Genomic DNA, 18489 nt, shown 5'->3' on the forward strand with positions numbered 1-18489 from the left:
TCTTTTAGGTAGAAAAGGTACCAATGTGCATAGTTCTACAATGACAGAACAATTGCTAATATTGGGCGATAATCCAAAAAGAGCTGATGAAATTGTGATCTTGCATAGAGAAAACAAAGAATGAAAACTAGACATATTTGAATTAGATATTTTTAAATACTTGGCAAGGAAATGTGGTCTCCTTTTAAATGAATAGTTACAACTGTAAACAGAGTCTTACTGTAACAGAATCAATATATTGATGTAACTAGAATGCCTGGAACAGAATTTTGATGAAACATAATAAAAATGCAATGAAATAAAGCTACAATCCAAACATCAGTACAACAAATGTAAATAAATGTTAAACTTTTACTTACAAAGTTCATACATAGAAACCTGATTGTAATTATTTTTCAGGTAAATGTAAACATGCAGGATCCATGGTAATATTAAAATAAAACTTGCATTTAAAAAGTTATTAAGATTTCTATATTAAACATTGTTGTGAAAAGGTATTTTGCATAACTTGGCAATAACAGTAATAGTAGTAGTAGTAGTAGTAGTAGTAGTCTCTCTCTCTCTCTCTCTCTCTCTCTCTCTCTCTCTCTCTCTCTCTCTCACACACACACACACACACACACACACACACACACACACACACACATAAAGGGTGAACAATACTCGACAAAATACAAATGTGCATAGTAGACTACACAACATCAGGCCACATTGAAATAGCATGTACAACTTTGATTAATTACATTAATGTATGAGAAAGACTTTTTACTTGGAATACACAGTTGATATTTAGATATAACACATAATATTTCTAACACTTTTGTACGTGTTATTTATTTAGATCATAGCAACAGTAAGTTAAAAATAACTGTTGGCACAGAGTACATAAATCTAATTGTTTTGTATGAAGCTATTCCAGGTATTCGTTTACACTATAATAGTAGTTGGTCATTAAAAATTTTAATACTGCTTCTTTAAATGAAGACATTTTTTATTTCTTGATCTTTACCGGTAGTTTGTTATACAGTCTACTTCCTTGTATGTTTGTTTGTTTCTGTGCCAAGGCCTTGTTAACTCTTTTAATATGAATGTCGTTGCCCATTCTTGTGTTGTAAGTATGTAGATACAAGTTGGAGTGGAAATTGTCAATATTTCTTTTTATATTAATTACACTTTTTTGTATATAGAGGCACGGTAGAGGTAGAATATTTAGCTGTTGAAATAATTACTTTGGAGGAGTTAGCCTTGAACTGTTGGTAATTATTCTAACAGCACGGTAGAGGTAGAATATAATTGCTTTGGAGGAGTTAGCCTTGAACTGTTGGTAATTATTCTAACAGCTCGTTTTTGTAAAGTGAAGATGGTTTTGAGATTTTTCTCACTATGACCCCAGAAGGTAATAGCAGAAGGTATATAAGCAAAGTAAACAGTTCTGCTACATTCCCTACTACATACAAAGCTAATAACACGTAATGCAAGCAAGCAGAGCTTAACTTATGAGAGAGATACAGAATGTGGGATTTCCAGTCTAAATTTTCATCTATATGTATACCTAAGAATTTTGTGGTAGCAACTCTCACAATTTCTTTATTTTGTATTCTGAGATCCAGATCAGAGTGTGACTTTGTTTTCCTGTAATGGATATAATTTGTTTTTGATATATTTATGGTTAATTTGTTCATTTCAAAACAATTTTGCAAATATTTTATAACTCTGGTTGCAGATGTTTTGACATATTTATTATTCTGGGAAGATTTTAACAAATTGTAAATCTAAATGATGTGACTTGTTTTAGAATACCAATCAACGCTTAAATTTAAACTTCAAAATTACTGTTTGAAACAATGACTGCTTTCATATTTTGATCATCATTATCATCATCATCATTTAAGACTGATTATGCCTTTCAGCGTTCAGTCTGGAGCATAGCCCCCTTATAAAATTCCTCCATGATCCCCTGTTCAGTGCTAACATTGGTGCCTCTTCTGATGTTAAACCTATTACTTCAAAATCATTCTTAACCGAATCCAGGTACCTTCTCCGTGGTCTGCCCCGACTCCTCCTACCCTCTACTGCTGAACCCATGCGTCTCTTGGGTAACCTTGCTTCTCCCATGCATGTAACACGACCCCACCATCTAAGCCTGCTCACCCTGACTGCTACATCTATAGAGTTCATTCCCAGTTTTTCTTTGATTTCCTCATTGTGGACACCCTCCTGCCATTGTTCCCATCTACTAGTACCTGCAATCATCCTAGCTACTTTCGTATCTGTAACCTCAACTTTGTTGATAAGGTAACCTGAATCCACCCAGCTTTCACTCCCATACAACAAAGTTGGTCGAAAGATTAAACGGTGCACAAATAACTTAGTCTTGATACTGACTTCCTTCTTGCAGAAGAGAGTAGATCGTAGCTGAGCGCTCACTGCATTAGCTTTGCTACACCTCGCTTCCAGTTCTTTCACTATGTCGCCATCCTGTGAGAATATGCATCCTAAGTACTTGAAACCATCCACCTGTTCTAACTTTGTTCCCCCTATTTGCCACTCAATCCGTTTATATTTCTTTCCCACTGACATTACTTTTGTTTTGGAGATGCTAATCTTCATACCATAGTCCTTACATTTCTGATCTAGCTCTGAAATATTACTTTGCAAACTTTCAATTGAATCTGCCATCACAACTGTCATCCGCATATGCAAGACTGCTTATGCGGATTACGGTTTCAAGTACTTAGGATGCATATTCTCACAGGATGGTGACATAGTGAAAGAACTGGAAGCGAGGTGTAGCAAAGCTAATGCAGTGAGCACTCAGCTACGATCTACTCTCTTCTGCAAGAAGGAAGTCATAGTTAATCTTATATAACGATCAGTGGCAACAACCATGGAATGACTGGTATTGTCTCAGGTTTTGTAGGGTCACTGTTACATCATCTTTTTGTGCAAACAAACAAACTGTTAAGCACATTTATGTTTAGGCCAATTTGTTTACTAGATTTGATTAACCTAACATATTGATACTGACATAACAAAGATGCCAAGCTTCTCTTTCAGGTGGAGATAAATTGCACCAAAGACATACACACTTCAGTTACAAACTTCAAGAAACATTAAGTTTGAGTGTCCATTTCTGGTAGCCACAAAAGGTGGTTACTTTGCAAGGCTTCTTTAATGGTTTCAAACCTTTACTTGCAAAGGTATAAATATTTTGCCATGGTACCTTGTTTGTCAACATTACTACCTCTTCAAAAGCATTGTTTTACTCATAGTTGATGTCATAATATTTTCCATTATTTGCACTGGAAGGCATTACTCTTTGATAGCCTACTTTATTAAAAGTGAGCACTGGTTTGAATATTCTTTAATATCATATTAGAGCTTTAATTTCCTCTATAATTCTTCACCTGAGAAGCATGTAATTTATTATTTGATGAAATACAGATTTTTTATACCTATGTATTATGGAAAAATGTAGTAGTCAGTCCATTTAAATCTATTTGGTACTTTTTTATTTTCCAATTCTTATTTATCTGTCCCTCTGTTACATTGTTATGCTGTCTTATATTGGTAGCAACACAGATTATTATTTGTTTGTTACAATAGTACACCATTGCAGCAAAAGATAAATATTACATAATTGAACTTTTTTATTACAGTATCAGTCTGCAACATGAAGCATACCCTTTAACAGTTGATGTAAGCACTGTAACTAGATTCTATATTTTTAGTTCGACAAAAGTTCAACAGCCATACATATTTCACCCTTATGTTTTCAATGGACATTTTAACTATAATTACTGAATGTGACTTGTGCTGGTTGGCTCATGATTCATTTAGCTTGTTTTATTTAATGTAACTAAATAAGTAACTGTTTTACATTACAGTTAAAAATTTTACTTATTTTACATTATAATTGGTAGCTAGAAATTATTGTCTGTTTTTTCATAATTTTTAGGCAACATCATGTACTTCTGTAGAAGATACTCACAGTAGTTTCCAAACCTATTTTAAGTTTAAATGAACAAATTTCTGGCAAATGATTGTCTTTTTACTTTATTATTCAATGTTGAGTGTCATATATGGCATTACCTATGCCCATTGTGGGAAATTCAAAGTTATAACAGACTATGTAGCATTAGAGTGGCAGCTGGGCTGAAAGAGCCTTTGAGCAGATTAAACATTAGCCATTAAAATTTAAGAGAATTTGATTATTCGGTAGTATACAAAACTGGTCATAGAATATTCAGAGAGATTGGGGTCATACAAGCAGTTGGCATAACCCTTACAGAGTGGCAAATGTGCAGACTACTGACTTGGACTGCCAGTTATTTAGGATGCAGTCACAGTTTCTTATGCACATTGCACTATAGTGTTGGATGGTGAAGTGTGGCTTGTGTGTTAGGGTATCCACAGCTCTGAGGGATGAAGCACTGAAGGTAGTGCATGATAAAGTGTTAGTGGGTCACAGAGGGCAAAGAATATTACGTGCAGAATATCTGAACAATACTGATGGAGAATAAGGAGACAAGATGTTGACCAATATGTAAGAAATTGCATACCAAGTGCACAATGTGTTGATCTCAGCCATCAATAAATACCACTGCAAAGATCACTTTGAGGCATATTATGTTGCAATGATTGCAGTTCCAAATCAACAAGTGAGTACAGTGGCACAAGCAATGGTGAACAGCTAGTTATTAAAATTTGGCATTCCTGACAGAGTAGATAAAGATCAGGACAGCATCTTCATGTCTGAGTTAATTGAGCAACTGTGCCATTTATTGTGAATCTAGAGACTAAGAAATAGTCCCACCCACTCTCTGTCAAATGGAAAAATTGAATGCATTCACCTTACTATTGACAAAATGTTAAGCTATTATGTGTACAGTCACCACAATAATTAGGATGTTTACCTGCTCTATGTCGTAGGTGTGTGCAGTTCGTAAGTGCATAACAGTGTTAGGCTCCAGCCATACGAGGTGGTACATGGTAGAAAGACTCTGTCACCTTTTGCAGTGATGAAGCCTTAAGTTGGGAAAAATGGAAAATCAGTGAAGAAGTTTGCAAAGACTTTGTAAGATGTATGAAAGTGGGTGAAGAATGTGAATGCTATAGCACTTGAGCAGGAAGACAAATGGGGCATTGTGCTGTTGAGTTGCCTGAATAAAGATTTGGTCAGTGGGTCATGTTAGCAAGCTCCTACACACCACAGAGCAAAATGCAAAAAAAATATGTTTACACAGCATTAAGAGACAAATTAACTCATATAGGTGACATCACCTGTAAATGTGAAGTTAAATTTATGACGTAAACTTCCATTGTTCATTTAGGATGAGTTTAGCTTTTTAAGGCTACTTTAGCCTTACTATAAGTGCCATAGTCATGGCCTGTGAAGAAAGCAAAAGATAAAAAGGGAAGACAGAAGAGACAAACTAGCAAGCGGAATTTGCATGTAGTGCTTTTAGTCTCAAATCTTGCCAATAGATATTGCATTGTGTGGGATTTTTAAATGGTTTTGTGGTAAAATGTGTGACTGTTTTGTCATTGTCTTAATGTACTGAGGTTTTTATAATAAAGTAGTTTATTTTTGCATTGTTATATTAATGGGGTGGAAGATAGTTTGTAACTGAACAAGAGTATGTTGTTTTAATATGATGCTTGGTATTATGATGAACCATGTACTTCTAGCCTTCAGAGAGAAGAGGTAGAAGGAGAACAATATGAATTCCTTTTATCAAAGTGGTGTTAACACTGAGAACTCTTACAATAGTGCACCACATTGGGAGAGAAGTAGCAGATGCACTGCAGGAGCAACAGCTCAAAGCAGGGATGCTTTTCTCCAGGCAGGAGGATGTCATGCTAACCACCCACTAGCAGATGCCAAAGCTAACTTACATCACATGGGAAGTAAGAAATGAAGTAAAAAGGTTAGGAGAGATATTCACTTAGCTGCATCTCAAAGCTGAGAGGAAATGAATAGTGGGCTAAATACAGAGAGAATATCAAGGATTGTGACCCTCATTTCAGTGGGTACAGGATCAGCTGCACCAAGTAAGAGTTTTAAAACCATGTGCATTGTTGTGACAGAAGAGGAGGTGATTAGGTGCAGATGGAAAATTATTAAAGAAAGTATTTGGTACAGCAGATAGCAACTTTATTCAGGAATTGAGTAACACATTGCATTAGCTGCAGGGAATAGTGGATAGTGTAGGAGTGGATGTGACATTATTGAAGGGTGTCGTACAACCTGTAGTTCATAGGCAACTGAGCCCTACACTGCTGTCTTCCTGACAGTTTGTTGCTGGCCTGCAGAAGGTGCAACAGCATTTAACAGCAGAGCTACATCATTCACCCCTACCCGTCAAAGTGGGAAATCATGAACAAATCTGTACAGGTGAAAACGCAACAGGTGTTGCTAATCTTTGCCAGAGAGGGTGGATTGTGATATGACCAACCAAGATGGCCCAGACAAACACATGAGCATGTGAGATAGAGTTATTCTTGGGAAATTGGGGAGCAATGGGATCCCAAAGGGATGTTCCGACATCACTTTCATACTTCCAAAGGCTTTTTATGTAATGGATTTATTCTATGTTTGTTTCATAGATAGTAACAGTGAACTGTTACAAACAGGTTCGGCTGAAAGGAATGACAAGGTTGGAATTTCACAATAGTGAGAGAATAATTAATGGTACAACTTGTGATAGAGCAGGCAGTTCATTCTGTCTCCCAGCTACCATCACTGGATCAATCATAATGAACCTTACACAGCCCTCTTTGTTCTGCCAGAAAAATCATTAGATGTGTTGCCAACCCAGAACACAATATATCTAAAAGATACCCTAAAACCAGACCTCCTCCATATGTTGGATGAGCTTATAGCCTCACAGAGGGGCCATATTAATGTCAAGCATATGTTCCAGCATGTACAGCAATATCTAGATAGGCAGCACCATAACATGATATGAGGTGCATTCAAGTTCTAAGGCCTCTGATTTTTTTTCTCCGGACTGGGAAGAGATAGAAACATGCGCATTGCTTTAAAATGAGGCCGCGTTCATTGTCAATACGTCCCAGAGATGGCAGCACCGTACGGCAGATGGAATTTTACCGCCAGCGGCGAGAATGAGAACTGTTTTAAATACTTAAAATGGCGACGTTTTCTTTACTTGAACAGCATGCAATCATTTGTTTTCTGAATTTGCGTGGTGTGAAACCAACTGAAATTCATCGACAGTTGAAGGAGACATGTGGTGATGGAGTTATGGATGTGTCGAAAGTGCGTTCGTGGGTGCGACAGTTTAATGAAGGTAGAACATCGTGTGACAACAAACCGAAACAACCTTGGGCTCGCACAAGCCGGTCTGACGACATGATCGAGAAAGTGGAGAGAATTGTTTTGGGGGATCGCCGAATGACTGTTGAACAGATCGCCTCCAGAGTTGGCATTTCTGTGGGTTCTGTGCACACAATCCTGCATGACGACCTGAAAATGCGAAAAGTGTCATCCAGGTGGGTGCCACGAATCCTGACGGACGACCACATGGCTGCCCGTGTGGCATGTTGCCAAGCAATGTTGACGCGCAATGACAGCATGAATGGGACTTTCTTTTCGTCGGTTGTCACAATGGATGAGACGTGGATGCCATTTTTCAATCCAGAAACAAAGCGCCAGTCAGCTCAATGGAAGCACACAGATTCACCGCCACCAAAAAATTTTCGGGTAACCGCCAGTGCTGAAAAAATGATGGTGTCCATGTTCTGGGACAGCGAGGGCGTAATCCTTATCCATTGCATTCCAAAGGGCACTACGGTAACAGGTGCATCCTACGAAAATGTTTTGAAGAACAAATTCCTTCCTGCACTGCAACAAAAATGTCTGGGAAGGGCTGCGCGTGTGCTGTTTCACCAAGACAACGCACCCGCACATCGAGCTAACGTTACACAACAGTTTCTTCGTGATAACAACTTTGAAGTGATTCCTCATGCTCCCTACTCACCTGACCTGGCTCCTAGTGACTTTTGGCTTTTTCCAACAATGAAAGACACTCTCCGTGGCCGCACATTCACCAGCAGTGCTGCTATTGCCTCAGTGATTTTCCAGTGGTCAAAACAGACTCCTAAAGAAGCCTTCGCCGCTGCCATGGAATCATGGCGTCAGCGTTGTGAAAAATGTGTACGTCTGCAGGGCAATTACGTCGAGAAGTAATGCCAGTTTCATCGATTTCGGGTGAGTAGTTAATTAGAAAAAAATCGGAGGCCTTAGAACTTGAATGCACCTCGTAGATGTGTCTCAGTTAGTGGACCATTGTGGTTCTGATTCTGCTTTGTATAACCTTCATCTACCTCTGGTGGAAAGTCAACCATCAGCATGAACTCCCAGTACATCAAATACCAGTGGATTATCTTGTCTGTAACAAATAATGACTAGTTAAGTAAGAATTAGGTAAGAAGCTAACTGATAAAGAAGGAGAAATGCCAAGCATGAGAAACATCTGAGAGGGGCTATTTACTGTTAATGATTGCTGAGCAATTTACCAAAAAGAGATGATTTGATAATATTATTGCAATAGGCTGTAAGTGAAGATTCAATGGAATCATGTTCCTATGAAGAGGCAAGAACAGTACAGTAGACTAATTACATAAAGTACCATTTACATTAAGGAACAGGTAATGAATCTTTTGATTTCAGCTGAACTAGTGTAACAGAAATACTCAGCATATTGAACATAGCTGTCAACATGTAAGATATGTGTTGAGACTTGCAGATCTTCCATGAGCTCAGTCTGTTAGCCCAGATCTTGTGAAGAAGGGAGACATGTTGAACCACAACTAATTTACTTGGCACAGCTGAATAAAAGAAAGGTGTGACCATGGTTAGTGCAAAAGCCTCATGGTAGTGGCTGGTCAGCACTTCCATCAGAAGTGGCCTGCTGATACAACAAGTACTGTCAGTTTGTCATCAAGTAGTTACCACATAGTCTGGTCCAGCATGGGGATCAGAGTTATAAATTTACTGACGCAGCAGAAAAGCAGAGCTGATGTGGCATGAGTGACCTGATTACTTCATGTATGAGCCATGATTCTGTTATGGCTTCACTGACAGATACTGATGCATTAGCGAAACAGGGATAGACCAAGCCCATATAAATACTCCTAATTTCTAGTCAGAGGTATTGCAGTCTTTCACCCACTAAGCCCTGGAGTAGATCTACAAGTGCCTGTGTGTCCACAAGTGACCAGTCTCCAGCTTCAAGGAGAGGTCCATGTCAGTCTTCAAGTTGACACGAGTCTGCAAGCTGCTGTCACTGGACATTCCTGCTGTTCACTCTGAAAGTAATGCTGCTGACTTAGCACCCTCCAATTGGTGGGCCCTTGCAGGACTACTTTAGCTACTGCTGGTCACCTGTTGTTGTGGTCTACAGTTCAAGCCCAGGGCCGGACAGCTGTTCAGCTGCCATTCCCCATGTGGGCAAACTCCTGGCTGGCTGTCTCCACATGCATTGGCACGCACTGTTGCTGAGAGTCACCACTTCCATGCTAGGTGCATGGCATGATTCTGCACACTCAACTGGTTCTCTGCCTCAAGCTGCTGAGCTGCCTCTAGTCTGTGTGGCTGCTGTCATGGGCACACCAGGCATCAGTGTTCTTGCCAAGTCACTGCTATCATCATTTGACTGGCCAAGCAATGCTGCAAGTGACCAGTGACAACAAGCATCTTGCTGACTGCAATTACTTCTCACTGACTGTGTACGGCTTACACCTTGGGTCTGTTGGCCTCTATAAGGATTGTCACAATTGTTGTGGTTTGTTGAGTAATAGATGAATATTTTAACAATGCTCTTTTCATGTTGAAACTTCAGATGACAACCAGATATCCATTTGCCACACCACGAGTATCTCTTCTAGGCTGGTGAACTACTGGCTTCCTGACCCCTGACAGCCCAGTTCCATTATCCACTGTAGAGACCAACCACCCCTGGCTTCTACACTATGGAAGTTAGGACAAAAATTTCCCCCCAATCGTTAATTAAGTTTCCCTTAATTACCCAGATTAGTTTCAAGCAACTGAATCTTCCTTGACAAAGCTAGATAACATGCCAGTCAATTAAGAATTCACATAAATTAGCAAAATCTCAAACAAACAGTGTGCTAATCAAATAGTAATATGTACTATTATACTGGTACTTGTCTAATGAGCTATCTTGTAGTCAAACTAAATAATTATTGGCATCCAGATAATTTACTCTATGAACTTTAATGTAATTATCAACATTATAAAATATCATCATGCCAGTTTTTATATATAGCCCTTACCCCAAAAATCTTGTTTGCACAAAGAAGACAACTGATTAACATCTCTGCATCACTCATTTAATTAAAACCATGTAGTATCAATATCATCAATGTCTGCATATGATAATCATCATGCCACTATAACTAGTCACTGATCAGCACTCCCCTTATCACCATCACTCCAGCCTCAGAAGCTGAACCACATCCTTCACTAGAGCTTGACTACTTATCATGCACTGAAATGAGGGATGACCAAAAATCTTACTCTATCCTCATAAAGTAATATTCCAGCATGAACCCAAACTATGCCTTATCTTTGTCCATCCATATGCGCTACTTGCTTACAATCTCACATCAGGTAAGTCATTTCTCTGTAGATGTCCCAAGTGCAAGTCCTGTCATATGTACCTACATCCTCCTGCCCTGTGTGCCAGCTGAGCTGTAATTACTCAGTATGTTCTATGTGGGTGTGACAACGAACTGCAAACTGCTTGACTAGCCAGTAGCAGATTAAGGCCAACCACAAACTCAACTATCCATTGATGACTGTGCTGCAAACCAGAACAGCAATGACTTCAACAATTGCTGCAGTACCCATGCCATTAGGGCCCCTCCCTCCCCCATCCCCCCCCCCCCCACCACCCTCCACAAATACTAGCTTCTATGCACTGTATCTTCCTTCATATTTTCCCATTCTCACAATCCCTTGGTGTAAGCCTCTGCTAGATCCCTTACCACTCCTTTACCCTTGTTTCATTTTTCCTCTCCTGTCGTTTTCACATGATTCTTCCCCTGTACAAACTTCTTACTTACTACCCCCCCCCCCCCCCTCCCCAGTCTCCTATCCTCTCTCTTTAATTTTCATGAATGTCACCTTTGCAACACTCATTTTATTGTTTCCATTAAGAGCCACTTGTCTCTCACCATCTCTCTTCATTGAGATCATTGATTGTATAATATCTGAGATGCATGCAGAATAGTTCATTGTGGGACCTATGTTTCTCTAGATCTAAGCATTTAGGGATGATGTGTATTTGAATCCTCTCTTTTGGCATGATCTAAATGAAAGAAAGCAGAAATCTTTGCTTTCATTCTCTGCTCCAAACAATGCATTGTGCAGTGGGCATACTTACCCAAGCCATGTTGTGTGTGTACTATGGAAAGGGCCAAATAACTTCATGTATTTCATAATGTGGTGCCTCTTGAATAAATATAAGTGCTTATGTGACATGCATATTTTTCTTTAAAGCATATTACAATTCCAACTCTGTCCTCATGGTGTGTATGTGAAAAACACTGACAGATCTTTACCACAGAATACTCTCTCAAAGTCTCTAATGATTGCTTCATTATGTGAGGCCTGCTTTTGGGCAAGACAGATGTAAATACTTACCCACTAATTTTTAATTAATTTGAATTAGGTTTGATGCCATTATAGTGCTGTGTTATGCTGAAAAATTAATTTCAAAATGAAAATAAGGTAAACTGTTTTAATTTTCTGTAAACTCACACACACACTATTGTTGGACTGGCACTGCATTAATAAAGAATTTTATGGATACAAATGCAACTCCAAATTAGTTCAAATATCTTAGTGTTTAACTCTTTACTGATATTTCTATTCACAGTACTGGACAATTGTTTCTTCTGGTATTTAATGGGACCTGAAGGAAACAGTTAATAAATGACAATCTGGCCTTTTCATTTCATAAAAGAGATAATGCCAAGACAAAAATAATATTTTGTCAAATAGGTTACTCACTGTTCTTGTATGTTAACAATCTCATACTGAGCAAGACGTGAATGTTTCAGAATCTGAAAACACAGAAAAATCCCAAATTAAAAAGACAGTTATGTGCAGAGCCTGTCAGTAAGTTTGAGAATGCTTAATACTGCAATTTGCATTCATTTTAATTTCCAATAAAATTTATATTTTTAATCTTATTTTAATACAACAATCTTAAAACTGAAAATAATTGAAAGTATAGGCAGTTTTACAAGCCTTTTGCAAAAATTGCAAAAAATTAAGTAATATTGTATGAGGATATTATTTATGGTATACCTGAGTTTTGTTATGTATAACCAGTAAAAATCGATGATCACCAGACAGTTCGTAGCTGACATCTGGATCCAGTGGTATCAACTGCGAAAACAAAGATAGCTTTTATTCTCAGTCATAGAAAAACTTGTAACTTAGTTTATGAATATGAAAATCCATAGTGTTATCTGTGTCCAAGTCAGCGAAGTGAGTCTTGCTTACCAATTGCTGAAACAGAAGGAGCTTGCAGTGGCCCAGCATTTTATGTTAAAAAAGAAAAATCACTAAGTCAGAGAGAGGCATGGAAGACTAGTAATCAACAAGCAGATTTCAAAGGTTAATTGATCTACAGTGTTCTGTAAATTTCACCATAAAAAGGATATAAAATGAGCCAAGGAATACATTAAAAAAGTAAATCAGCTATCAAAAACAAAATCTACACATTGTATGACCAGTTAACTAACACTAAACTGCCATATTCCATTTTCTCTTACCCAAAGTAAACAAAACAATGTAAAATTAATAGTTAAGTCACCAAAACAGCTGCTGGCTCCTCATTTAAATTAAATAGTTGGCGTTTATGACTTGTTTCAATCTTAATATTTACATGACAGCATTGATACAACATAACAACAGTCTTATGCAATCTGTAGGATGTCTTTTTGCACTGAATGTTGCTATTCATCACACAAATAATAGGGATCTTCAGTTCTTAGGCAGAGGTAGATAATTTGTAGAAAGAGTGGCTGTCAAGTTATGTTTTTACTTATACTTTGAATTTTCAGAAATTCCCAATTCATTGCTTTGTTTGATAGGAGCTTATTGAAGACTTATACCAGAATGCAGAATCCCCATTTAGAACTATAGGCAAGAAGCCAAAATCTATGTCAAATTTAAGAGTATTTATTTATTTATTCATTCGTAGACAACTTGTGTTGTATAGATGTTGTCAACTGTATACATGGAATGAGTATATACATAATAGTACTTCTGGTAGTACATATTTCTATGGTGCAACTTAATCGTTTGTACACAAAACAAATACACACCAATCTTAGTTACAAATAAATATAAATTTACAAATGTATTCTTGCATGGGTTACACAAAACAAATACACACCAATCTTAATTACAGATAAATATAAATTTACAAAAGTACTCTTGCATGAACTGAGATGGACACATGTCATTTACAGTATTCTTTGACAGTATAGTGACATTTATCTGCTAAATAACTTTTTGCAGCTTTCCTAAAGGCATGTATTCCAGTTTCAGCTTTGATCTCCTCTGGAAGTCTATTATACATTTTTATTCCCTTAAATAATAAACTATTTTGGGTTTTTGTTTTGTTTTTTCATATGAGATGTAAATGCTGGCAGGATCTAGTTGGTGTATAGATCTGTTTTGTGTGTACTGGTCAATGTGTTTCTTTATATATATCACAGCCTGAAAGATGTATTCACATGGTACTGTCAAGATTCCCACGGTTTTGAATAAATCAGTACAGTGAGCTCTCTTGCTGCTTTTTGTTATTATTCGTATAGCCCTCTTTTGCTGGTTGAAAATTGCTTGTATGTTCTGCACATTTGTACCCCAGAAGGTTATGCCATAACTAATTATTGAATGCACATATGCAAAGTATGTGGTCTTAGCACATGAACTATTACATACTGATATAATTATCCGGAGTGCATAGCAAGCAGTAGCAATTTTCTTTTCTAGTGCTGCAATAATTTCTGTAAACTTACTTTTAATATTTTTTATTTTTTTTTATTTGAATTTTGTTGTGATATACATTTGTTTTGCTCTTTGGAAGGGTATCAGAGAATTTTTCAATACTAATGGTAATAAAAATTCAACCACAAATAATATGTATTCTTTCTGTCTCAAATATTGTCAGAGTTTTTATTTTACTTTCATTTTTGAAGTACTAACACCTTTAACATACTTACATATAGTTTCCTGATAAGATGTGTTGCAGTATGAGTGAACATGTTGTACAGAACAGGCCTGTTATCAATATCCTTGTACAGAAATTGGTAATCTGAAACAATCAATTAAATTTTTAATAATATTCTTGAAAGTTCACAAATAAAAATAAAAAAATTGGGCAAAAAATTTATATCTGTAGAGCAATAAAAATTACTTATCATATTAAAAAAAGGAAGACAGAAAGTGGTAAATTACAAGGAAAAGAAAAGAGGTTGACGATTATGTAACAGGAATTAGAATACTCCCATAATTCTCAGGTGTCATGTGTGCTAAAATTGGGACGGGAAGGGGCAAAGGAAAAAGGAAAAAATGGGGCAAGAGAGAGAGAGAGAGAGAGAGAGAGAGAGAGAGAGAGAGAGAGAGAGAGAGAGGATAACAGATCAATGGAAAACTTAGAATGCAACAGGAAACAAAACTACAGATAATGAAATATCTATGTAATTAAAAAGCAGAATATGGGTTAGACAAGCATTTAAAAAGATTATAAAATAAGAATAAAGATTCTGTACTGTGTAAGAATGGATAAATGTTGAGGAATGACAAAGAAGTAATAAAAACTGGGAAGACTATAAACTGCCACTTTGGGGGAAAATGTCTATTTACTAATTGTAACAAAAGGAACAACTGAGAAATGCCATAAACAAAAATTTGTTATAAACCAAACTGAATATAATTTATAACTTTTGATTTCTTAAATCTTTTATCAAGAAAGAAAAAGATATTCATGTCACATTATAAGTGCAATAAAACAACTGGGACAAGATGGCGGCTAGTGTTAAAGTAAATCGTGTATCTCCGCAAAAAAAAGTAAAATTCGATGGAAAAAAGAAATCGTGTATGAGTTGTAAGGACGAGATATCAAAGCTAAATGAACGTATAAAAAGTCTACAATTCATAATCGGTACTCTAAAACAGGATATAAAAGAACTTCAATCGGGAAAATACGGGAAGCAAGAAGACACGGCCTCCACAGGAAAATGGGAATCAGTGACCGAAGAAAACTCTATCCAGGAAGATAAATCTCAAAGAAGCAGTGTAACTTTAATACAAAAAAACAGTGTGCAAAAATCGAGTGTAGTAAATCATGGAATACAGCCATCTGAAGAAAAACTGTTGCAAGGAACTGAAAGTAAACAAAAACGTGTGCAAACAAATAACTATAGCATGGTAGCGGAAAAGCATGAAAACAGATCAAACTTTCCTCGAAATCGCGAACTTCCAAACATACCGGTAGTGAAAAGTAAACTGTCAAATTCTCAAAGAAAGTTATTGACTGATTCTAATATCGTGTGCAAAAACAGAGTCAGTGTGCTATCAGAAAAAACGAACAGACAAAGTGATGTAGATATACAAACGAAAGTTTCGGAACCGAAAACAACAAACGAAAACAGTCAACGTAAAAAACAAGATGCTGGCATTATTTATTTATTTTCTGATAGTCATGGAAAAGGACTGGCAAAGATCATGAACGAAAAATTAATAAATGAAAGTGTTATAGGATTTGTGAAGCCAGGCGCTCCACTGCGAGAAGTTACTCAGCATATTGACACACACAGTAACCATGGAAGTTGTAACTCTTGCATTATTTTAGCTGGCGCAAACGATGTCTACAAGAACGAGGCAAAATTCGCTTTGCGATCTTTAAGGGAAACATTGGCAAAAGTTATGGACATGAAAGTTTTCGTAATAAGCATCCCTATGAGACATGATCTCATCAAAACATCGTGTGTGAATACAGAAATCGAAGCAACCAACCGAAAGTTCGGTAAAATATGTAAGCTCTTCAGCAATGTGACATATATTAATGCAAACAGTCAAAAAAGAGAGAATTTCACTACCCATGGATTGCACAGAAACACGAAAGGGAAAGTAGCACTGTGCGATGCAATCATGGAGCAATTAAACCGAAATCAGCCAGGCTTAGTACTGCCTCCAATTGCAGCAGAAGCAGCAGCAACGGAATCACCAATTTCAAATAAAGAGAATATCACTCCAATGACTTCAGGAAGTGTTGAAGCGGCAAGAAGAGGATCCCCATCTATCCTGGTTGCGGTTCCTCAAATTACAACTCCAAAAATTACAGCAGAAACGCCATCACACTACAAGTCAACTCGCCCAACACGAAACAGGAAAGAACCAGAACGTTTTTTATGGCAAGTGGTTCCAGAGAAATGTTGATTTCATCTTCTAAAACATCGCTCTGGAAAGAAAACTTCAATTGTAAAAGTGTTAAAAATGATATGTCATGTGCAGCTGTCGAACATAAGGTAGGCCAAAACAACCTAGTAAATAAGTCATCGTCGAAATTTATGCTCCTGCACCAAAATGTACAATCCTTATCAAATAAAGTTAGTGAGATAGAAATATTGTTAGAAGATGAGCTAAAAGAAGTGTCTGTTATATGTGTTAGTGAGTACTGGTTATCCGAAAATATGTTACATCACACAAGGATAGAGGGCTTTACCCTTTCATCTTTTTTTTGTAGGAAAACCTCCATGCATGGAGGAACATGCATATATGTTAGAGAGGACGTCAAACACGAAAATTTAAAGTTCACTAACCAGCTAGGGGAAGAGCAAAACTTCGAAATTTCTGCTACAGAACTGACAAATTTAAATATAATTGTTATTTGCATATATAGAAGCCCAGATGGAAACGTAACTACTTTCATTGAAAATCTTGAGAAGGCACTTAACAGTATAAAAATAGTTAGTAAAACAACCATCATATGTGGTGATTTTAATATAGATTTCAATAAGAACTCAAAAGACAGATTAAACCTTGAGGCCTTATTAAAAACCTACAACATACATACAACTATCAAATCCCCCACCAGAGTTACCAAATCGTCAAGCAGTGCTATAGATCAGATACTAATAAATACAGATAAATATTTATACAAATCTGGAAATATGAATACAGGTTTCAGTGATCATTATGCACAGTTTATTGAATTCCCAGTAGACACTGCAGGAAATACTGAACAACAAATGACAAGAAAAGGTAGAAATTTTAGCAAGCACAACCTAGAACACTTAAGGCACTTACTGAAAAAAGAAACATGGAATGATATAGACAACTATGAGGACACATGTAAAAAGTTTGACATATTCATGGAAATATTCTCCCATTATTTCAATATTTCTTTTCCAGTTAAAAACCAAACATTAAAAACTAAAAAAAGAAATGTTACATGGCTGACGAAAGGCATTAAAATATCATGTGCTGAAAAGAGGAGACTTTATGAAATCTCAAAAACACAAAATGTTACAGAAGAATTTCTGGTGCATTTCAAGAATTATAAGAGAGTGCTTCACAAAGTCATAAAAGAATCTAAAAAAACAACAAATGATCACCATATAAAAATGGCCAGGAACAAAATGAAAGCCATGTGGAAGATTGTCAGAGAACAAGTAGGAAACGAGACCTCCCAAAATGCAAATCTCCAGGTAATCCAAGATGGCAAAAAAATTACAAATCCAGAAGAAGTAGCCAATGCTTTTAATACATACTTTGCAAATATTAGTGAAAAATTACTATCTGACATAAAATCTTCAAATAAAAATCCTGCTACAACACCATCCAATCAAAATAGAAACTGCAACTCTCTATTTCTTACTCCAACCAACCCTAAGGAAATTATACTATCAATAAGAGAGTTAAAAACAAAATTTTCAACAGGTGTGGATGAGATTCCAGATTATGTCATTAAAAATGTGGGGGACCTCATTGCAATACCATTAGCCCACATTTTCAACAGTTCATTAACAAATGGAGTCTTTCCTTCCTGCTTAAAGACAGTGAAACTAAAACCACTGTTCAAAAAGGGTAAGAAAGAAGACATAGCCAATTATAGACCTATTGCCTTGCTATCTACATTTTCTAAAATACTAGAAAAAATTTTTCATAAGAGGTTGCTAGATTTTCTAGAAAAGTGCAAAATATTATCCACAACCCAACATGGCTTCCGGAAAGGCCGATCAACAGAAACAGCAATATATGAATTTCTGGGTGAAGTACTCGAAAAAATTGATAGTGGACAAAAAGTAACTGGCATATGCCTTGATCTGTCTAAGGCTTTTGACATCATAGACCACACTCTATTGCTGCAGAAGCTTGAAAGAATTGGTATCAGAGGTATGCCTAACAGCTGGCTTAGA

General features: G+C 36.8%; 1 protein-coding gene across 2 annotated transcripts in view; it reads right to left on the reverse strand.

Moving 5' to 3' along the window:
* Positions 1 to 18489, reverse strand: part of LOC124797982 (venom dipeptidyl peptidase 4-like) — a 194332-nt gene that overhangs the window by 74400 nt on the left and 101443 nt on the right. For both annotated transcript variants that reach the window (XM_047261161.1, XM_047261160.1), the window contains exons 4-6: positions 14290 to 14381; positions 12362 to 12442; positions 12062 to 12114 (exon numbers count right to left, since the gene is read on the reverse strand). In XM_047261161.1, coding sequence (XP_047117117.1) covers positions 12062 to 12114; positions 12362 to 12442; positions 14290 to 14381 — 226 coding nt within the window. The remainder of the gene's footprint in view (positions 1 to 12061; positions 12115 to 12361; positions 12443 to 14289; positions 14382 to 18489) is intronic.

This window comes from Schistocerca piceifrons, chromosome 5 (assembly GCF_021461385.2).
Source record: "Schistocerca piceifrons isolate TAMUIC-IGC-003096 chromosome 5, iqSchPice1.1, whole genome shotgun sequence".
In the NCBI taxonomy this organism is placed as follows: Eukaryota; Metazoa; Arthropoda; class Insecta; order Orthoptera; family Acrididae; genus Schistocerca; species Schistocerca piceifrons.